This window comes from Charadrius vociferus, unplaced genomic scaffold (assembly GCF_000708025.1).
Source record: "Charadrius vociferus isolate BGI_N301 unplaced genomic scaffold, ASM70802v2 scaffold116, whole genome shotgun sequence".
Classification (NCBI taxonomy): Eukaryota; Metazoa; Chordata; class Aves; order Charadriiformes; family Charadriidae; genus Charadrius; species Charadrius vociferus.
The window spans coordinates 636,479-660,570 of record NW_009648954.1 but is presented as its reverse complement, the minus strand read 5'-3'; the positions used below and the strand labels follow the sequence as shown (position 1 = coordinate 660,570).

At 37.6% G+C, this 24,092-nt stretch overlaps 1 protein-coding gene across 1 annotated transcript in view; it reads right to left on the bottom strand.

Moving 5' to 3' along the window:
• Window positions 1-24,092, bottom strand: part of ANO2 (anoctamin 2, calcium activated chloride channel) — a 182,006-nt gene that overhangs the window by 82,514 nt on the left and 75,400 nt on the right. The window contains exons 14-15 of the mRNA XM_009887457.1: window positions 20,725-20,736; window positions 12,622-12,705 (exon numbers count right to left, since the gene is read on the bottom strand). Of these exons, the coding sequence (XP_009885759.1) occupies window positions 12,622-12,705; window positions 20,725-20,736 (96 nt within the window). The remainder of the gene's footprint in view (window positions 1-12,621; window positions 12,706-20,724; window positions 20,737-24,092) is intronic.

Sequence of the window (24,092 nt, the reverse complement as noted above, 5' to 3'; positions counted from 1 at the left end):
CACTACTTACACAACTATGGGTTTTGAACAGTTCAGTCTACCTTGCTTTTGGCCTTACATTTCCTAAATGGATAGCAATTAAGTTCTGTAAGTTGCTCATAATTACTCTTTTGCTCGAACACCTGTGATTATTTTTATTCTTTCATGATACCCTTTCCTGCTCTCAGATTTTAGCCCTGCTTCTAACTGCATCTTAATTGCTCGGACTGGTAATGCTTCAGCTCCCATGCAAACCCATTAAGACCATCTCTTACCACACAGCACAAATCTAGAAAAATAAGCTTTTATTTTATAAAAATCCAAATAAATTTTAAATTATGCTTAAATGTACACTTTATTAGTTATTCAATCTTAGCCATTCTGGAAGTTAGCCAAAATGGAAATTGTCTACTTACTTCCTCCTCCAACTTGTTTAAAAATCTAGCCAAATTTGTGCTTCACTTCATTTTTCTGATTCAATTTTTGTCTCTCTGAATCTGTTCTATGTTTTTCATCTCATAGGGAGAAACTAACCAGCAAAAGTGGTCTTAAAAGTCTGGGATATTCCCTAGCTTGGCACTTAGGTGAAAAGGGGCTTAAGTTTCATCAATACTAATTTTATACTGGAATAAATGAAAGTGGATGAAAACCTGGCTTTTTAATATGGGAACCTTCTAGATCCTGAAGAATAGAACAGCAGAACCCAGCCACGTTGTGCTTCTTTCCATGACTGAACAAGCCTAGAGTAGGAATAATTAAGGAACAAATAATTTTGTTATATCATATCCATTGGGAAACAAAATCTGTCAGGAACAGGACTTACCTGCATTCTAAAGCTTTAGATCCTCAGATGTTTTTAAAATTATCAGATCACCTGCAAATTTTCCCACATTCATTACATTAGCTTTCTTCCAGTAAGCTATTCCCAAGTCTATAGCACCTTTAAGTCCCTTTAAAGATACAGAGGAGGGGAAACGTGTTGAAATTCATAGAGACAAATTCAGCGTGACACCTTTTCTGCTGCATAGCCTGATACTTTATCTCATTTCACCTGGATAAATCAACAGGTATGCACTTAAATGCATGGAAAGATGAAGCACAGAAAGAAAAAGAAGCCATGCCATATGCTTAGAAAGACTCAGCTGCAGATTTGTGTGGAAAAATAGATTGAAGGGGAAAAAAAAGAAGTATTAGCATCTGAAAGTACAACACCAGTAAAGGGAAAAAAGCCCTATGGTACACCACCTGAAATGCAAGCAGTTAAAAAGCAATCACAGAAGTAAATTCGAGAAGACCAAATGGACACAGCCTGCATTCTAATCCCATCTCTTTCACAGGTAGTCCTGTAAACTTTTAAAGACAGTGAGATCATCTCCTCTGGCCCTGCAGTGATAATGGTATGCAATGAACCCCTTGCCACTTGCCAGGAACAAGAGTAGGAAGGCTTACAGCCTGTGCAGGACTCCCCTTCTCTTTCCTTGAAATGAGTAAGCAGCTGCCTTCCTTATTCACAGCATAGAGCTCTATGTTTGGTTCATTAAAAAAAAGAAAAAAGGGGTGATGTAAAATCTTCACATGAAGGACAGCAGTGAAGAATGAGGAATGAAGCACCAAGCAGCAGTGGATGGAAGGTGCTGCAGTTGCATTGCCAAATAAACCATTTTAAAATAAGATTTTCTTTTTTTATATATAATTAACCATTTTAAAATAAGATACTTTTTAAAATGAAAAATCTAATAACCATTTTTCCAGTCAGTTACAGTGAAATATATTGATTTCTAACCTATTAAATATGTGATATTGCCCTTGTGGCACAACACTATGTGAGTTTACTGAAGTACAGTACATTTCCCTTCCTTAGGGAATCAATTATATAGTTAAAAAATGACACCAGTTTAGATGGCATAGTTTATTAATCTGCCATTAGTAAACCCCTGCTACATTTTGTCCCATTTCTCAAGTACTTCTAGTAAAGCTCAAATTACATTTTCTTTTAAAATGTACCTATTGTGGTCAAAACAATTTGTCTGCACTTGCTTGGATCATTTCTCTCTTGCATTTCAAGAACTGCAGAACAGCCAGAGTTGGAAGGGACTTCTGGAGATCATCTTAGTCAAATACTCTGCTTAAAGCAGGGTCAGTTAGAACAGGTTTTTCAGGCCTATGTCCAGTTAGGCTTTAATTATCTCCAGGGATGGAGACTCCACAAACTATCTGGCAACCTTGTTCCAGTGTTTGCCACCCACAGTAAAAGAGTTTTTTCTTAGTTTTAAATGGATCTTCCTGTATTTCAGTTGGTGCCCATTACCTCTTGTCCTTCCACTGGGCAACCTTGAGACGAGGCCGGTTCCATCTCCATGAATCCCTGACATTCAGGTATTTGAACACATCGGTAAGATCTCCCTCACCTTTCTCTTCCTGAGGTTCAATGATCTCAGCTCTTAGCCTCTTAAAGGCTCATACCAGGTTATGCCAGATGCTCCAACATTTTAATCAACTTAGTGACTATTCAATGGACTCACTCAAGTACGTGCATATTTCTCTTGTACAGGGAGGTGCAGAATTGGGAACAGCACTCCAGCAGCAGTATCACCAGGATTGAGTAGAGACAAAGGATGTCCTCTCTCAACCTGCTGGCAATGCACTTTGTAATGCATCCCAGGAGGCTGTGGGCCTTTGCTGCAAGGACATGTTGATGGCTCATATTCAACTTGTTCACCAGAGCACCCAAGTACTTTCTTAGCAAAGCTGTTTTGCAGCCAGTCATCCCCTAGCCTGGGCTGGTGCACATTTAAATATAGATTATACTGCTGATATTCTCCCATTCCCTTTTTCCAACTACTTTTTCTGCCTTTGACTCATATTAAATCATCATCACACTGGAGGAAAAGTATTGGTTTTGCCAACTAGAACTCATTTTTACTATATAGATGTGCTAGTTATTTTTTTGTAACTTTTTATTTCAACTTTACAGCTACAAAAACACTTTCTTAATTATTGTGAGCTGCCTTCTAGTGACTGATATCTTTTTTGAGGTGATTAAGCCTAATTATGTCCAGAGGCCTTTCCTATTATTTTTTTCATGTATGCTTTGTATGAAAACTCACAATAATTTTTAAAGTTGTAACTTTGAAATGTTAAGCCTCTTCTGTGTTCAACTCCCAAAGCTCTTCAATCCAGCACACTTCGCAAATTGAAATCCTTCATTTCTCAAAGATTACCTTATTTCAGTAAAAAAATATTTTTCATTTATTGGATATGGCATATTTGCTGTCAATATTGTTTCCAGAGTAGCAGAGCATTTCAAGAAATAAATCTGAAACTTTTTTATCTAGAGTTTTGCTGTTTTGCTTCATAATGCCTGGTGCTATGACTCACAATCCTCTAAGGATACTTCCATAAACATAGCGCACTTTGCTTTGTATGTAGCAGTTAGCTGACAATGGATCCAGTAAAACAAACAAACAAAAAAATCAATAATATCTTTATGTTCAATGTTTATAGATAGAAGAGTTCTTTGAAACCTTTTTAAATGTTTGCTCTATCTGCAAATTAAGAACATTAATTCCTCATGTCTGGATTTGACAATCTTTCCCTGTATCTAAACTCAGAACTGATAGTGATTGTAGCATAAGGTGGGATCTCTTCCTCCTTCATCAGCATAGCCAGTGTACCTGGCTATACTGTCTGTCCTTACTAAGGAAAAATAGACAGACAGAAAACAAAGGTAGTGCTGTGAAACTATGAGGTGCAAGATAAGGATGGAGAAATAAAGACAAGTATTTGGAGGTGGATTGGAAGAAAAGTATCTCGGGAAGGACAAGAATAAGACTAGAAGAGGCCATGATAGAAGCTGCAGAAAACAGGAATTAGCATGAAGGAAGGAAGGAAACACTGAAACCAATCAGTGACGGAGTTGCAGTAGAGGAGGAAGCAGATGCAAGCAAGAAATGAATTCGCTGGGTGGACTCAGAATTTGGGGGTGGGAGTCACCTGACTAAAGGATGGCTTTTGTAATGCATCAACAGGAAGCTGTATTTTTGGTACAGCATTTGTAAAACAAAGCAGTCTGACTGAGATATTAAATATTTTCAAATATTACAGTAGGTTAATTTTTAAAGATCTATTTGCAATCTAAGAGACAAGTATCAACACTTTCAAAATGGTATTTAAGTTATTTCAAGAAATGAGGTCCGATCTATTTTCCAGGCAATAAATATCAGTAAGGAAATCAAGAACAGAGCAGGAAAATCAGGTCCAAAAGAAGCTAAACAGAGTGCAGCACTGGGTCCACTAAGTTGTCTGTGCTTTCTCTAAGCCACTGTAATTTCTTATGCAAAGAAAAGACGGCAACTGTCTGCTCTCACTAAATTCAGTTGCATAATACTCAGGTGACATCAATAAGAGAAAAAGTTGACTTCAATAACTTGGTAAGAATTCAAGTTTATCTATTACATGAAATACCATGGTGTGAAGGAGCCTCCAAACACAATGCCATCTTATCCCGAAATTGAGTGAGTCATGAAAATCAGCAGATCAGCAGGCAAGTGTTTTTCAATTAAGCATGGTAATAGCTGCAAAAGTTGAGCAGTTCAAACTGACTTCTTTAGCTGTTTAAGCTTGGAGTATGTGGAATTTCAATCTTCACGGGATGGATGCCCAAAGGAATTTAATGTAAATGCAGTTTATTTCTTTAAAATTGCAGACAGGATTGCAGTATGCATCAAATAAAAAATTCTTGGCAACTAGCTTAACCAACTGTTGTTTCCACAGCCAATTTGTGTAAATTTTGTCCCAAGTCTGGGCTTCTGTTTTGACCTTGGAGATTAATAGCATGAAATTTACCCTATAAATATGCTCAACAGAAGGTAAAAAATATACTCCAAGATACAGGAGTTTGTCACCAGCACACAGGAACGGGAAAATACTCTAGTTTTTCTTAAGTTCGAGTATCTGCATTAAATTAAAACCCAGCAGACTTCTGGAGATTTATTTTTCATCCTAAGACTTTGCTGTAACCCTCTAACCTGTTATTATAGTCTTTGACTGGGTACAATGTGCTACTAAGTCATCTGCGGTAACTGCAGACTTAGGGACTAATACTTTATTACTTACTCAGGCAGAACTCCCATTAATTCCAAATACTGATGAATAGAACCTGTAGGAATGACTCTTTCCATCCAGTTTAATAGGAAAGAGACCTGCATCATCTTTGATGTTGTCAATAAGAAGCTTAGGCCTCAATTCAAGAAAGCATTTAATTGTATCCATATTCAGGATGCTGAGGAATGTGCTTAACTTTAATCGTATGCTTAAGTCCCAGTAACATGATTAAACAACACAAGCTGTAGTACTGCCCTAGAAAGAAAGTTTCCTTGAGCCAAAATCTTAATAAGTAACAAAAATAAGACCAACAAACAGCAGCCGTGCCTTCTGTTGTTCCAAAGTTCAAATCACTCTTCTGAAAAAGACCACTAATTTTTATTTTGCCAGAAAGAGTTTCATGACCATTAGATACCTTTCTCTTAAAATCCTGGCTCTGATCTGCACTGTTTGGCCTCCAACATTTGAATAAAAAAGCATCCAGTATTCTGAGTTAAAAACCATTTAAATATCTAGACAAAAGAATGATGATTTATTTGTTTAGAAAAGATAAGCAGTTATTTCATTTACGTGTAACTTTCAGAAGAGGAATGGAAATGAGAGGAGCAGGCTGATGTTATTGCAGGGTTGATCTCTATCATCTCTGGAAGGACACTGAGACCAGGGAGGTGCCCTGACCACTGGAGAAAGAACAATTTTGTATCCATCTTCAAAGAAAAGACAAAAGGATAATCAGGAGTCGGCGTCTCTTTGGTTCATTGGAAAGTGGTTTTGAAACCCATTTCTGAGAAGTAGGTAATTGTGAACAGTCATTATGAATTTACCAAAGGTGAATCATGCCACACTAACTTGATTGCTCTCCATGAGAAAATGATTAGACTTGTGGACAAGAGGAGACTTTTCAATGTAATTTGCCTTGACTTCAGAAAAATACAAGTTGGATGGTCTGGCTCAGAGGATATTAGCTAATGAGTCATACTCTACCTGGAGACCTGTAACAGCCGGCGTACTGCTGGGTTTTATTCTAGGACTGCCCTGTTAAACATCTTTAAAGAAGGACCCAAAGGAGGTGATGGAATGCTGGCTCATTAAGTTTGCAGATGACATCAGATTGGGGAGAAATCAGTCAATATGCTTAAGTACATAGCTGCCATCCAGAGGGACCTAGACAGGCTGAAGGAACAGGTCTATATGAACTTCACGGAATTCAAAAAGGACAAATGCAAAGACTTGCCTTTGAAATGGAAAACGCCTTGCAGTAGTACAGACTCTACTGAAAAGTCCCTTTGGTGTCTGTGTAGACAGCAAGCTGAACATGAGCCAGGAGGATGCCCTGATAGCAAAGGCCAACAGCACCACGGGCTGTATAAACCAGTGTTTAACCAGTTGATCAAGGGAAGTTATTACCTCCACTTCTCAGCACTCAGACTGCATCTAAAATATTGTGTCCAGTTTTGGGCCCTCCAGTAGAAAAAATAAATTGATCAACTCATGTGAGTCTACCCAGAGCCCTGGAACACTTGTCCCATGAAGAGAGGCTGAGGAACGAGGCTTGCTCAGCTTGTATAAAGAGATCATCAAGAGGACAGAGAAGCGTTTCACAGCGGTACATGCTGAGAGAATGAGAGACAATGGAAATAAGCTGAAACAAGAGAGGTTCGGGCTGCATATAATGAGATGATTTTACACCATGAGGACAGTTAGGCAGTGTCCAGAAAAGTTGTACCATTTCCGTCTTTGGAAGTTTTCAAGACCCAATTGAATAATAACGTGAGCAACTTGGTTTGATATCATAACTAACTGACACTCTTTTAGGCAGGAGTTTGGACTAGATGAAACCCTGAAGGCCTTTCCAACATGAATTATTCTATTATAGTACATTTCTAAGCATTTTCTTTCTTCATATCAAGAATATCGGAAGATACTACCGATTGCTACCTCTTTCTGTATGCTGACTGAAATATAGTTCCAAATACTGGAGCACAGAACTGTGGCTATACGTTGGGTTTATTCATTTGATACAAATGAGAAAATCCCACCTCAGATTTTCAGAGACACAGGGAGTAAGTGTGACATTTTTAGCTCCATTTTTTACACTACTCCATAAAAAATTCACCAAATTCCAAGACAAGAATGGGGAAGAGGTTTGAATGCACATCATATATCCTATATCAAAGAACCCACACATCTAAATAAGAACACACTGAAAGACAATGTCAACAGTCTTCTGAAGACAAATTCTCCTTATAAATACTCTGGTATAAAATTGGTGTAACCCAGAACTCAAATAAACATTAAAATAATCAGAATTATAACATTTACCTTTCAAATGTGTTTGATCCAATTAGCCAAACAAATATTTGTACAATAAAGATAATGAGATCTCTCTCTAAGATTTTTGTCATAAGTGTCCTTATTCATCTTCCGTCATTCTCCATTTTTTTATTTTCAAAAGTTAAGGATGCAAGAAATAAGTTAACAAGGAAAAAAAAAAAAGATACGTAATTACATATTCCTCTTAATATCCCATATGCTTTGAAAGTGAAGTTATTTGTCGAAGTAAAGCAGTGAAAAAAGCTGGAAAGACACTGGGCAATTTAAGAAATACTGAATTAAAAATGGTGTTTTAATCACATTAATAATAAGGTCCAATAAATTCTAACAAAGTATTTTCTCAATATTAATTATTAAGGAACTTTAGGTTCTTTTACTGTTCTGATTGTACAAATTAGCATTTATGACCAATTTTCTTGGTTTCTTCTACAGAGTTAAAGCTAATATAAAAAGGGGTGTTTTTTCTTTAGTTAATCTTATCAAGGACTTGCTCAATAAAGATGTAGGCTCTAATATCTGAAGTGTTTCTTAGGCCTTATGGGAGATTTGCTTATGCAAAACTGCATAAGGAACAAACTAGTAGCAAGAATTACTATTTCGTGTTTTGCAGTGCTGAAATTTTTAAAATATATATATAAAGTATTCAGCAGCAATGTACAATTCTACTTTATATTTATCTGTATCATCCTTACACTAGAGACCTTCCTCTTCAAACACGTTTGCTTTAATTAAGTTGTTAACTGAAGCAATGGTTCAGAAATAAGGTTTTTTTTCCAATTACCACCTGAATTAACAATTTAAATAACTTATTCTGCCACTTTCATAATTAAAATTAATTAAAGGTAAGATAGAATGCCAGATTCTATTATTCCCAGGGTTTGCTCCAAGTAAGGACATGAGCCAAGAGACAAGCCCTTTTTTTCTATAAAGAAAATTTTCCTTGAGAAATATGTAGAATGAGTTATTTGGTTTCCTGTCAAGTAGGACAGATAAGAGTATATGTGATGTTGCATCATATTTGCCGGATCAGCTGGACTTTTAATGAAAAGGAATCAGGGACTGATCCATCCCTCCCAGAAATGACTGGAAGGCTTTCTTTCCATCAGCTCCAGTGAGAGCTGGATCTAGCCCCATCTGCATGTTTTCAGGCACAAGACCAATTTCATTTCCTGACCCACGTGTATTTCCATTGAGAATGTTACTATTGCACAGAGAGAGGAACCACATATCAGAAGATTACAAATATCCAACACCTTCTTTAGTTAACATTCTGCAGATACAGTAACTTTACCCTATTTGTTAAATATTTCTATCCACATATTCAATGTTGTAGTGTATTACATAAGAACAACAAAAAAATAATATGAATTGCTTTATTACAAAAATTACATCTGCCATATTTGCATTAATGTATTATCAGACAAATGCATTCATGCATGTACACATAAGCCTTCATTTCTACAACAAGGACAAAGAAGCCTTTTAATGAATCAAGAAGCTCTGCATTGCAAGCCTTTACTTCTGTGACCCCAAAGAATCAAATAGTGTTACTGATTATAAGACAGATCATTGCAGGTTTCCAGAATCAGTACCTTAGAATTTGTCATTTTTTTTAAAATGAATGTCATAATTCATAAGGACTGTCTGTTTATGCATTTGCTACCTAAACTGAGGTATTTCATGTAAATTTTTCAGCTCTTCAGCTTTAAATGAATTCTCTTCTGATACAGTAGAGCCTTAGGGTGTTATTGTAAGAGTAATTTCACACTAATCTTTTGTGAAGTGCACTGAGTCCTCACAGTTTCTTTCCCACTCTCAAAATAAGCAATAAAATATTTATTAAAACAGCCTGAACCACACAAGGTGGTGTATGCTGAAATTTTGTTCTTTGCTTATTACAGTGGCATATATACCCTAAGTGGTATTTGTATGAAAGCTATATTCTATAACACAAACCCCATTGGGCAAGTAATACATTAAATCTGTAATACTTTCTCTTAACTAGTCTCATCAAGCTGATTTGGAATTTGTTGCCTGGGTAGAGTGACTCATATGTTTACTGGCCCTGACAGGTGCTGGACATCTTCCACAGCCATTAAAGTTAATGACTTCAACAGCAGACAGGGAAAACTATGTAGATGTAGGTATCCTCTTAACAGGTATTCCCAAGTTATTATTAGAGCGTATGTAAGTGGTGTTGATTTTCTTCTGCAATCACAAAACCAGCCCATAACCAAACGTCTATCCCTTCATTGCAAAAATAACCTAATTAGCTTCACAGGGACTCCCTGTTGGAGTAAAGCAAGAAAAAAAAATGGCACTGTACACAGAGCTTTCCACATAAAAGCTCAGTTTCTTGCCATAAAACTAGTCACATCCTCACCGGAACAGAGGAATTAACATACTGGAAACAAGCCAATAATTTTATAGAAATATATGCCTTTAAGTAAGCTCTAAATCAGTATTCTCATAATAACCACAGCTTTGGCATCATTTCTATCCCAACAAGCCACAGCTGCTGAACTGGAGACTTCTGACTTCACATTAGATAAGTAACAAGAAGTTTTAGTCAGTGGTGCCAGGGCCTGTCCTTTGATATCAACACAGCACACTACAGTTGTTGACCAGCTACACCCAGAAGATATGCCTTTAAATTACACTAGTTAGCTAAAAATATTCAGGCGAGAACTTCACAGAGACTTATGACATTAGACTGTCAACCAAGTTATGATGAGACTGAGACCTCACAGGCATCTATGTATTCGTACAAAACCAAGAGATTAGGAGGACTGACTCTAACTACAGAGAGACCTCTACTTTGATGCCTTCCCAGAAACTAGATCTGCACTATTAATATGACAAAGTCCTGTACCCTGGCATCCACCCAACAAGACAGAAGTACTGAGCCAGAGACCTCACAGAAATCTGTGCCTTCATATGAACCTGCCATGCAGGTCTTCAATGAGTATAACATACAGCCGTCCGAAGGAGGAAAAAGAAAAGATTAAAACCTTTAAAAATTAGGCAGAAGAACTATTTCAGTCTTATATACTTATCACTTTTAATGTCTAACTTTTCAGAATCTCCCAAAACAGAATGTAATGGTACAATTCCACAGTTACCTCAAACATAACAGTTCAATTAAAGAACCGGCCTTTTTCTTCTTCAGCAGTTCTCACACAAACATTTCTTACCCTTATAATATCATAACATTTTGAGGTAAAAACCACTGAGCAACATATCTTCCAAACCCAGACTAACATGTTGTTTGCTGGAAAAAAATTGAAGGAAATCAAAAAAGTGATTGCAACAGAATTAGTAAGCAAGATGTTGACTAATGGAAAACTGCTCTGAAGTTTGGAATATATTTCAGTAATTTAGGGAGAGATGGTAGTCAGTAAGTTGCAGGATGAATACATTTATTAGAAATTTACCTTAATCAACCCACACGAAATGTTCTGCCACACGTATAACTGTTTGCTCCCTATGAGTAACTGTTTGATGGCAAATGTTGAAGTACTTTATTTTTAAATGATGTTTAGAAAAGAGATTGAGATGACTCTGGAAAACTTTTCTGGAAAATACTTAAATGACGCAATGAACAAAAATATTTTCTTCAAAATTACTTTAGAATTAAATATTACTAAAAATCAGGAGTTTTACCATTCAAAATGCCTACATCAATTTTCAAAATAGGATTTTGTCTCCTATAAGGACATTGGAGAAATTCTGCATGCAGACACCCCAGAAACTTGAAGCAAATATTTTCTTTCTGAGTGCTATTTTTCCATCCACATTGGCACAAAAAAATAATTGCAGAAAAAATATTCCAGGAAAGCCTTTCCCTTCTTGATGTCTGAAAGGAGTTCTTCCCGTTTTTATAGTGCTGGATCTTTACATTGTTCGTCATTTTTCCACCTATGCTCTTAGCATTTTTCAATGCTTTCTTTCACCTTAAATTAATTTCTAATTTATAATGCTGTGATTTCTGTGTCTCATTTAAGCAAGGCAATCATCTAACACTGCCTCATGACTACAAAAGTCTAATATTCTACACCACCAATCGCTGACTTGTTTCCAGATTTCACTTACTTTAAGTCAGAAAAAGCTGAATGACAGTAGCAGCTTTATTCGTCTTTTGCACTCTTTGATCCCTTGCTTGGAAGGCCTAGAGAGCTGTTTAATGTGTAAGGGAAGACCTCCCAATATTGTTATGTGAGCGTCCCTGCTCATATTGGGAAAGATCCAAGCCCATTAAAGTAATTGAGAACCTTTCCATTGTCTTCTGCGGAGTTTGGTTGGGCCCAACAGTGGAAAGGCAGTCTCACTGACGTGAAAGATTCACTAGAAAAGCTTTACAATCTTGACAGTGATAAGCAGAAGAAAGGGATAGTTAAGTTCTCTCATAAGCTGCAAGGCTAAATTTGTTGGACCAAACTTGAAAACCAGAGTGTTCTCCACTTCAGATACTGGTTCTCAATGTTTAAACAAATTAAACTGTTTCCTTCTACTTGGAAACTGGACATGGTTTTGGAATGCTTTGGCTTTGCTGGCACATATGGCATGCAGGGAGTAAGTAATGGTTAACCATGCCTAAAGAACAAAGTATACAGGGACTTATGAGTGCTTAGGAAATACACCTCAATCAGCATTTTACAAAATGGGAGAACATTGGGGAAAAAAGTGTTTGTTCTGAGGTTTGAAATAGCCATAGAATTCCTAAACACACTTCAGTCTAAAAATTGTATATCATTATTATTTTTCCATTTATATTGGAAATGTTATCAAAATTTCACACGACTAAAGATGCCAATGTTACCTATGCAAATGAAATCACTATAATAAAAGCGGTTTTATTTATTGTCCACAAAGTTCCAATATTCCAGGTCATTGCTATAAGAATTCCTGTGATGACTATCTTGCTTATCATTCATCACTCTACAGATTAGATCCTTAACCACCTGTCAACCGTATTCCTATGCAAATTGCTTTACTTTGTAGAGCTAGCAAAGTGCTGATCTCAAAGCCTTTCAATGGCACTGCAAGACTGCATAACACCAGACCCCTAGCAAGTAACTGACAAGTCTGATTAAGAGCACCAAAAAGTACCTTTTGCAAACTATCCATCAGAGGCAGACAAAAAGTTGATCACAATGTAACGAAAAATAAATCTAATATGATTGAAAACAGTAAGTTGCATCTTACTTCATCTGAATTTTCTGTTGTGATGGTTTTATGTTTCAGCTTTTTCTGCAGCAGTTTGGTTTCATACTCTGGTCTGGAATGCTCCTGAAAAAGAAAAAAAAAAAAAAAACCAACCAAATGTGTGATTATGATTTAGAGAAAAGAAAAAAAAAAATAGTTCATGTCACTTATTCATGATCCAAGCCATCAAGATGACTCAACAGCACAGCACTTTTTGGACTAGGGGGATCACTGACCAGAGGTATGGGATACATTATGGGATACAGGGGAAGAGCATTTAGGGATTGCACAGGACCAGTCATGGGGTGCTTGGGGAGGAACAGCTGTGGAAAAATAGAGGGGTAAGGGGATCTAAAGGGCCAGTCACATGTAGTTTGCTGGTCTGTATGGGAGTCTGACCACCAGCAACTGGAGCAAGTGCAGGTGTGAGACTGAGTATGTAAGCACTAGTGGAGATCACATTGGAGTAGCTGGCAAGTAGGTGAAGTGTCTGGGAGCCAGTAAGGTGTGAATCTTTAAGGGTGAGACGGTGGTGGAGTTGGCTACCAGAGGGACCCAGAGAGTCCCAGACAACTGCCAGGGAACACAAGGTCTGGGGATCTTTAGGAGTGCGACCCACTGGAGTATGCGTGTGTATGTGTGTCTTCACAGTAAAGTCCACGGTGGACTGGATGCTAGGGGACCAGAGGAGTCCCAGCCAGCTCTGGGGAAGCAGGATATATGTGCGACTGAGCGACTGGAGAGGGGCTTCAGCATTGCAGGCTTGTATCTCTGGGTGCCACTGACTGGGGCCTAGGGGCAGCTACTGGGCAGACTGAGCCCAGCTGCTGGGAGGATCTGCATTGTACATATTTACATATATATATTCTCACCATCACATCTCCATTGTGCTCAGCCATCGAGAGGAGCAGGATGAGACTGTTGTGTTGTCTGTGTTTGTGTGCCTGCTGTGTCTGTCCGTCTGTATGATCTGTGTGGCTGCCCATGAATATATGCACATATGTGGTGCATACGTGTGCCCTGTGTACCTATGTCTACTAGGAATACATGCTTAGCCTCACTACCGGTTGGACCTGGGCATATGGAGCTGTGGCTGCCTCACCTCTCTTGGGCTGTCCAATCTGGCCCGGTTTCCCCTATCAATAATCTTTCAAGGTTTGCTTGCAAATTATATTTTTCTTTTCCAAATTAGAGCATAAATTAAGCATAGTAGCACAAACTTACCAGGATTTTAAACAAAGCAGCTCATAAAAAAGACAAATGCCATGTATTTTGTCATTCCCACCAAGTTCTGAATTCATTCAGAGCCTGGAATTTGGATTTGATGCCTCCCACAAAAAGGCTATTCCTAACGCATGGGTTATACCATCCATCTTTACTGTAATTAGAGCATATGCTTCTCCGCCCAGTCACAAAATCAACTTACTAACACTTTTTAATGAATCTGATAGCCAATTTTAAAAAATTAATTAATCCTCATGGACAATAGAACAGGGGTTTCATGAAACTTCAGCAGTCTTCCTCTAGGGATATGTGCTGTTCATTTTCTTTTATCTGTATCATTTTTACTATGTCAGACACCATCTTGAGGATTTTTTGTTGCATACCAGTATACTGACACAGTGAGACTTCCAATGTATTGTTTATCCTGATTATTAGGTTTTCCTGATGCATTGAACAGGTATGTGAGCACAACATCATTTAAATAACTGCATTAAATGAATATTTTTGTATCTTTTTGAACTTTATGAACAAGTCATACGCATGTCTGCCCTAAAGGAAGTCCCACAAATGGTACATGCATTTTACTCTTCCTAGGGAGTCTGGTACTAACTTGGGAGGCTTTAGGAAGCTTTTTTTTCTCTAAAGCTCAAGTACGGCTAAGCCTCTGAGGCTTAAACACTACAATGCGATACCAAAAAAATATAGTGAAACTGCTAGCATTACAGCTTGTCTTACACTTGTAATTTCATGTACTATTCAATTTAATAGAACATGTTCTAAGGGTGCAAGTGTGACACGCTTTGCATCACCAAGTTCTTTTATATTACTTATGCCTCACATAAAAATAAATACCACAATGAATGAAGTTCAGGAGTGATTATAGTACTTCTTGTCCCAATGGTCAGTGTTGTTATTACTGACAACATGCTATGAGTGTATGTGGAACTCCAAGAAACAATGAGGCACAGGTAATCTCTGGCATTAATAAAGTCCATTAGCAGCAAAAATGGTTATGAGGAGAATGGGGAAAAGAAAGACAAAGATACAACAATAAGTGTTTAAAGATGCTGTGGTCAATGCACATATCTAGATGTTTTGTAGGTTCTCACTGGCTTGTTGATTTGCATTAATTTTTCTCACGCTTCCTTAGATAAGGTTCAGAGGTCACATGGAAGAAACATATTTAGACTTAAATGGCGCAAGGATGAAGGCATCAGGCATGGATGGCTACATGAGAGGAGACAGCTTGATGAAAGTAGAGAAATGAGATAAATGAAGCTGTAAGAAACTGAGGAGGTCTAATCACACTATGGCAGCACCTGCAAAGCTGGATTGGTTCACTTCTTTTTTTCTTATTTTCTGCTAAGCAAAGCATTCTGGGACACCAGGGGCAGCTGCCAGAGATCAGAGAAACTTTTGAAAATTGGCTTTTTTGAGAAAATAAAATGCCAAGCAAAACATTGTACTGTAACTTACTTTTTTGCTATTGACAGTTTTGTTTTGAATGCATATTTTGTTCAAATTTGGTCAAATTATTTTAAGTTCTTCTTGTAAGAGATTTCAATGTCCTTTTAACAGCATTTCATACACCTACATCTGGATTGGAGAATTAGTTGATCTGTCTTTACTGAATCTGCCAAGTCATTTTACCCTTGACTGAACAGAGCATAGTGCCTCCTGGAATGCATGTGTCTATATATTCTTTTTATGAGTATATTGCATGAAACATTTTTTTACCATACAGATTTAGAGATACTTGATCCTGATCATAAATACATAGATGTGAGGGACAATTCCACTCTGCTGTAAAGAGTGTGATTCAGAATCAATTCTTTGTCTGAAAATGGGAAGAGTTCTACACTTAGGACAATAAGCTGGAAATAGTTGTGATGATTTGAAGAAGGCCAAATGTCCATGTAGGGATAAATATGAATCCCACGATGTTGAAAGTTTGCCAGTACAGCTGCCAGACACTTATTGAAAACCATGTGAGCCAAGGTACTTTGAGGCCAAATGAGTGCTCAGAGAAGAAAACGATAATTCCCATCCTGAAAACAAAGAGCCAAATCATGAAATTTTTACTCAGACAAAACTCATATTGACGTCAGTGGGAATTTTCCCTGAGAATGGTCTCCAGGACTTGCCTCAACATACAACATGTGTATCCACTATACATTGCAAATGCAGGCTGTGTAGGTAGTGATCCAGTTGGATAAGAATATATAACGTGAACAAATCTGTCCTTAATTTCTCTTTGATTTAGGAAGAAAGTGATAATGGAATTTTACAAAGCATGCATAACAAACACATCTGGATTGCTAAGAAAAAATAGAACATAAGAAAATATCCCAGATTAACAGACCAAAGGAGTTACCAGGAAAAAATAAACCAATCTACTGGTTCATTTTTACATGTTAAGGACTGTCAAAGAAACACTGCAAAATCATTGAACAGCCTTATCCTAATATGCTGAGCACAAGCAGAGCAGCAAAGCAGGGCACACTGGTAGGAAGCAAGGTTTCCACAAATGAGAACTGGAATGACCCAGCTGCTGCCTCAAATCAAAACGGAAACTTGGAATGAACAGAACAGACAGCCCAGCTGTTCTCTGCTGCAAGAAGATTAGTTATTACAAATCAGGGACTAAACCCCTCTGTTTCTTATGATGATGACACAGTGGGTGGGGTGAGAAGTCGAAGGAAGAGATTGCCATTCACACCAATGATCTGTTTAGACTGTTCTAGTAATGGGATGCTCATCCAAGCAAAAGTATTTTTATATCTCAGCACGTGTTAAGGGATCACTGGTAGATACTCACAATCTTTGTAGTCCAGATCACTTGCACAATGAATTTGATTTATGTAAAATTAAAGAAAAAAAATAAATCTTGAATAAGTCATCTAACATTATTACAAGTTCAGGGATGTCAAAAGACAAAAGTCACCGTGCAAGCACATACGAAGTCAGCTATCAAAGCTCAGAGATTCTAAAGCAACACAAAACTGAAGTAGTTAAAGCAAAGAACCCATAAGGTATATAACTGAAATATATTTGCCAAATAGAATCATATAATGCCTTTGTTTATTCCCATTGGGCAAGAACAGTAGTAGTGCTTTGGAGGACTACCTGCAAAACTTCATTTAGAAATACGGCCTCAGATTTTTAAGTGCCCTTAAGCTAGGACCAAACAACCAAATGCTGCCATTGCAATGTCAAGATATCAAATTTTGTGGATAACTGTAGCGGAATATAGCATCATTTATTTTTGTTCATTATTCAATTCAAATCCAACCCACTTAAATGATCCTACATCAGTAAGAGGAATCATGTGAAGCCAGATGTCCCTTGAAGTATGGTATTGAAAATTTTGCTTAGAATTAATTATTCTATTGCGTAATAAGTCATTGCTGAAACAAATAAGCTGACAAACAAGACACCCAGCTGTAAAGTTGGATGATAGTCCATTAAAATGGGGTGTCACCCAGCTTGTCAGTGGAACACCTTCCAGCTTACCTTATTGCTCTGACTTTGATAAAACATTACCTAGACTCTAGAAAATTTACAATGTCTGTGCATATCACTGTTACATTTATTGTTTTTAGTTGTCCTATGGTAGTATTGAGTAGTCATAGTCATGGACTAGGACCCTCGCTTTAGCTATTACATAAACATACAACGTCTTCTCCAAAGAAATGTTCTTAAAGCATAGATATTTTGGGCACTGTTCTCTTTTTTTTTTTTTTTTGTCTGATAATGTGTAACAGTGGGAACACTTGGCTGTGGAGGCACTCTTTAGGGGAGTCTGTTTGTGGAAATTTTTCTCTGTCAAGATTAAAGACTGACTCTATATTGGATGGATTACAGATTTGTAGGTCTCACAAAAATAAATAAAATAAACACTGAAAAATCCTTTAAATTTGATCTAAAATAGCTGTTTCACAAATCATAACATTATGGTCTCAAGACAAAATATCCTACATATTAGCAAAGTTAGAAATGAACAGTTTCTGCCAAGTAAGAGAAGGTATTTTTCTTCTAAGTAAGCTGAAAATCATAAGACACTGTGCCTTGAACTTGTAATTGGTCCAAAGCTATCTATGCATCATAGTGATCCCAACAAACTCAGAGAGAAATTCAAAAGAGAAGATCACTGATGCATGAAAGAGGCAAACATTTCATAGAATAATCCTATTGCAGCTAGTCAGAGGTCATAGATTTTAGATCTATGATTGAGTGGACAAGTAGCTGTCAAAGTTGAATGCTAAATCAAACTTAGTACTTAATAATCATAGTACTTATATCAATCCCATGGATAGAACTACTGCAAGTGTCATTAATTTCCCTGTCTTTCTGTTACCAGAGACAGATAAGTGAATATAATGTAAGAATGTTTCTAGCATCCCAAATCTCAAAGTCTCTATCAGTCTCTCCCATTTTAATAAGGATGCCTCATAAACAACCAGTTTTTCTGCCACAGAGGAAACTGTCCTCCTGGTAGTATCAGATCAGATTTTTGTTTATGAAATAGTATTTTCTCGGCACTGGCTATTTATGATATTTCTGGAATTTTCATTTTCCTGGATGTTTCTTCCTTTCATCCTCTGTGTACCTGGAAGCCATGGCTTACAGGCAACCTGTCTTACTAGGTAAAAGCAATGGAAGTCTATATAGAATTTTAAGGTACACTTCCTAAAACATCTTAAAGCATATATATCAGAGGCAAGCTAACAAAAGCTTTACGATTTCCAGAATTATCTGGTTTCAGAAGGTGTATATTCTGGCCAACCACTGTCTTTCCAAACCTTTGTGAACATTTCAAGTTGAACCGCGATACAGATTAGAGTACTGACTCCTCTCTAATGTGGAGAAATACAGATACTTTAGCTAATCTGAACTAAAAATCTATCTTTGACCATAAACATTTGTTCAGTCTTTATTAATTTGTTTCAGCCATACCAGTGCCTCTTTTGATTGTTTCCCATAAATATCCCAATGACTGGATTTACAACCAGGAATGTTCATGAAAATAACTTATTTGAAACAAACACAAATGTTGAATTTGTAGTCAAAAGCTTTTATACTTGAGACTTGAGTTTAGTGGCTGGAGTCTGACAGCAGCGTAAACCAATCTAAGCCTTCACTCCCATACTCTCAGACTCAATTTCACCTTGCACTAGCCACATATTTCCATTTCTGTCTTCACACTGACACCAGTGCATATGCAGCTGCATGGCATAACCAGCATAAAACCTCCTACTCTTCATATCCCAGGCTACGCTTCAGCTGTATCAGCTGCCTGAACTGTTCCCCACTCAGTTGTATGCTTGCCAGTGTGCTTGTAAGAGGAAGAACAAGCTGGGATAGCAGCACCACAATAGTGTGGAGTTAGATTCACTTAAGCTGCTATGCAGCTGCAATCTATAAATGAAGTTGCATGCTACAGATGATTTAATAGCTCACCATTGCTGAAAGTGTCTTCCTAACCCACACATTCTTCTTTTCCCTTGCCCCATGCCCTGGTTATACTTATCTAATTAATTGGTCCCCTCCACCACTACAAGGCCATTTGAAATCATATCAGTAAATGTATAAATATATATCAATCATATCAATACCACATAATCACATATTTGATATAGGTGTAATGTGGGAGAGCTTTTATGGGCATGAGTTTGCAACAATGTGCATTCCACATATGCATGTGAAAATGAAGGAATTTAAACAAAGTCTAAAGCAAAACTAAAAAGTAGGAAAGAATTCTGCTGACATATGATGAGTTCTGAAACTCTACATTCGTTTTAAACAATTGGCAATTTTGGCTGTCATTAAAAAATATCCTAATAATCTTAAATTTTAAAAGCCTTTCCGAAGTTCAAAAGTACTTTTAGAAATAACCTCCACTGGGTTTAGTACTTTGTGCAGATTGACAGAAGAGCTACTTCTTCTTCCATCCTATTTTAGTCTTAATTAATCTTCATTTGTCAATGACACTTCATGGGAAAAATCACAGAATAAATAACAATGACCCAGCAATAAAAGACTTTACAGAAGAATAAATGACATTTAGGCCCCTTTATTCTAGTTCATTAAAATAAGAGTTTCTTATCACGTTTCCACACTATTTGCATACGCAGATGAGGTTAAAAAAATAGCAGCCTCCATTCACTCATCCAAGTAAATGTAAAATGCATTTTAAATTTAATAGAAAAAGCTCATTTCCCCACACAAGAGAATACGTAGTGATGTGGGGCTGAGATTCCTGGATCAACTGCGTGCCATAGGACCAGATTCTGATCTCCTTGTTAGGACCAATAGCAGGTTAATCTTGGAGATTGTCAGCGTGTCCAACTTACCTAATACTGAATCAGCCCAAGACACTTGCAGTGCACAGGAAAACTGATTTTTTTTAGGTGCAACAGAGGAGGACAGAGGGGAAGAAAGAAGGGCGTGAGAAAAAACAATGGTGTATAAGAGACCTTTGTATGAGAGAGATGGGAGAGGGAGTACTGTGACTTTAGGGCACCTGAAAAAGGCAGACAGGGTTTGTGAGGTTCTGGGAGAGGGGAAGCTCCCTCTCCATCTGCTCACCCCCATCTTTCTTAGAACACACACTCCCTTGCAGTACAAGATCCTCTATGCTCACTCTATATCTTGCCTGTTTTGCAAGCAACCCTGCTTACGCACCCATACCTCCTGGGTCACTGGGAAGGAGAAGTGGAAGAAGGAAAGGCCTAGAGGTGGTCCCTGTTCCTAGAGGGGCAGTGCTGGATAAAGATATGGGATGTTGCAGGTCAATGCAGAGAACTGTTGGAAAGCAGGACTTTCCTCCCTGTTTGCACCTTTCCTCCACCAGTAGCTCCTATTTTCCATTGTCCATGCCATGACCATGCCCTGGACCACAACAACCACAGTAGAGAGCTGTTCTGCACAGGCTGGAAGAGCCCATTCCAGCTCCTCCACCACAGCTTCACACCTCAAGCAACTGCCCACCTCTGTGTTTACACCAGAGAACGTGAAGATGTGAGCCTCCTCTCTGAACTCAGGGGACTGCAGGAGGAAAGAACCCATGCCACCTCGGGTGACCCAGCCTTTGAGTGGCCCATCACAACATCCTGAGTATCAAGTCTACCTATAAGGAATCAAACAGCTTTCAGGCCTGTAGACAATTCAGTCCTGGAAAGGACACAGGAGGTCCTTATAATGGAAAAGGAATAGAAGAAAGGAAATGAAAGTGCGTTGATATGTCTGGTAGAAGAGAAATAAAAGAGTAAAATTAACCAGAGCTCCAACATATTGTGGCACATCTCTGGATTGACAGTCTTGGAATGAAAAAAATGTTATCATATATCTTCACCAAGTTCTTGGCAAGCAAAGGAATTATCACCTGCTTTGGTTATTATCGTTTGCAAATTAAAACATGTTTAAAGTGTGCCTTCATGTGTAATTTTTAATGGAGAACAGCTGGTACTAAATAGTTTCCCCTAAGGCCTGAGAGATAACATCCTTTTTTAAACATTCCTTCCCCAACTATCCTAATAAAACTCTCATCCTCCTAAACATAACACTTCAATCTAATGTTGAAAAGACATGTCCAGAAGATTAGGGCTATTCTAGGATCATTAAACAATTAGTGTTAACAGGAATTTAATGCAGGTGACAGAAGATTCACAACAAATTTTGAAAATGTAGTAGAGAAGATCAAGTTAAACCATCATCAAGTTAGGAGAGAATGGGATGTATCTGTAAACATATTTAATGTCACCAAGTCTGCTTGCTACATAATTCTGTCTTACCCACTCCACCTTACTTATTACTTTATTTTAACTCAGCAATAATCAACAGGGTATCTCAAAGTCTTCCCTTAATGGTTCAATAACATTTTTTTAAAGACATCAAACAGCAAAAGGAGGAAGGAGACTTACAGAATTAGAGTTTGCAAGAGAAGTGTGCAAACATTTTACAGAGCACAGGATTTTAACTTAAAATTGTAACTTACCAACCATGTTTCTAATGAAGACAGACACCCACATTCCTCCATGTTTTACTGAAACAGTATAACAGCATGACTATTTGAATAATAACGAGACTTCCACTTGTTGGTGTTGCAGTTAGTGTGGACTTTCTGTCCATTTATACTTCTGAGTTCTGCTCCAAACTCTAATAAATCATGTTTTATAATTGCCTTTATATTTCAGTTTACACAGGATTGTTGGTAAAATGAGGTAAAATCTCTTCCACCCAGGAAACCTAAAGCAGGAACATCCTGGGTCCTAGAAATAAAATTTCCGAAGATTCATGGGAGGCCAATAGTTTCTACTCCCCACATCATTAATTAGAGTCCCTCAGTATTTCTTCACCAGCTCCTTCACAAGTAGAAGGGGGTATGAATTCTCCCACCTCTACCCCTGCTTTGTTGTTGGCTATATCCCTTATTACATAATCTGAAAAACAAACAAATGCACAACTTGTTTGATTGGGTTACACAAAGCCACATCTGTGACGTGACACATTGAGTGTTTATTCAAGGTATTTCCAAGACTTTTTCTGTTTTCAAGTTCTGGTCTGGGTTTGTTTCTTTTCTTTCCCTCTCCCATTTAGTTGTCAGTTGCTCAATTGCTTTTCGGCGCAATTATCTATTTTACAGTCTAGTACCTAATGCTACCTATTATTTTTGGAGATTTCAGATGTACAAATGCAAATCCTCAAAGTCTGTACAGTTGCCAGCTGCAAATAGGAATGCAAGCCTCAGGGAGTCTGCTTTCTCAGGCTGCCATTGCCATGATATTTACAAATAAATGGACTAAATTAACCTCTCATGTGACTCTTGAAGTAAAAGATTTGGACCAGTGTGTTTAAAGAAAGTAATTTTACTGAAAATTATATAGTCAAGAGTCCATAAAAATTACACTGAAGGCATTTATTCCAATATAATTCTCACAATCTCAGCTTTTCAACTTTTATGGTTGTTTTCCTCCCTTTTTTGGTTCTGTAACTTCCCCTTGTAAAGAAATTGATAATAATAAATAAACCCATCTAGACTTAAAACTGTTAAAACTTCTGAACTTTTTTCTTGTCCCTTTTCTTCTTGCTCTGTTAAGCGATCTTGTGCATTCCACTTCTAGTTCCTTCTGGCCTAACCTGATCAGACATAATTTTCCATTTTCCAACATAATTTTCAACACTTGGAAAGACTTCACCACCACTGAAACGTGGTGCCAGTATCTGTCTCACAGACAAATTTATCCTCAACTTTATGAATCTAATGGATAAAAGGTGAACAAAACCTGATCTAACTTTTGTGGTTTTGCTGAAATACTAAGTTCTGATAGAAGATGACACAGTGCGTGGCATTTTGCTTAAGAAGTCCGGTCAAGAAACACATCCATTTTGAGCATCATTCTTCAAGAAAGAGCTGGATCAACTAGAAAATGTCCAGAAAGGAACAAGAATAAACAGACATCTAGAAAATTATTTAAGAACAAGGACTGAAAGGCCAGAGGTTAGTTCATCTTAAAAAAAATGGGTGACAGAGGGATATTATGTTAAATTTTGCTGAAAAGAGGACAGAGTTCATCTTTTCTCTTTACCCTTGAAAGAAAGAACAAGAAAATATGAACATTTAGCAAGGAGATTTAAGTTAGACACTAGGAAAAGCTTATTAGCAGTATGGATAGACAAGTATTAGAACAGACTGCCTAGGGAGGAAGTGAAATCTCCACTGCTGGATTTATTTCAGAAAAAATTAGACAAACATCTTTTCATAATGATTTAAGTAGAGTTGATCCTACAACGTGTAATGGATGGCCCCTCAAGGTCCCTTCGAGCCTTATTTTTATGATTGTATGTACCTAATTCTTCAACTTGTGCTGAGATGTGTCTGGCACTCCTTCACTTGTCATAAACAAAGGATTCTTGCTGATCCCACAGTTCCTGTCCACAAGCTTTTACCACTACAGAGCTCTTCATCACAGGACCTCACAAATCTATAGATTCTTTCACAGCATTTTGCAAATATTGAGCTAAATCTTAGGATTTTGTACTGCAAACGATTAACTTGAAATTCAGTAAAATCTGGTGGGTTCAAGTATGCTGCAGAGCCAACAGTTTCCTCTCCAGCCTCTCAGTTTGTACTGTAATTAGTACAAAATTGCTGTTCTCCCAGGCACCGGTACAACATTCCACGTAGGACAAGCAGTAATTTCTGATGTGCTGATGCACCTGGTTTGCATCACAGCTTACAGACTGTA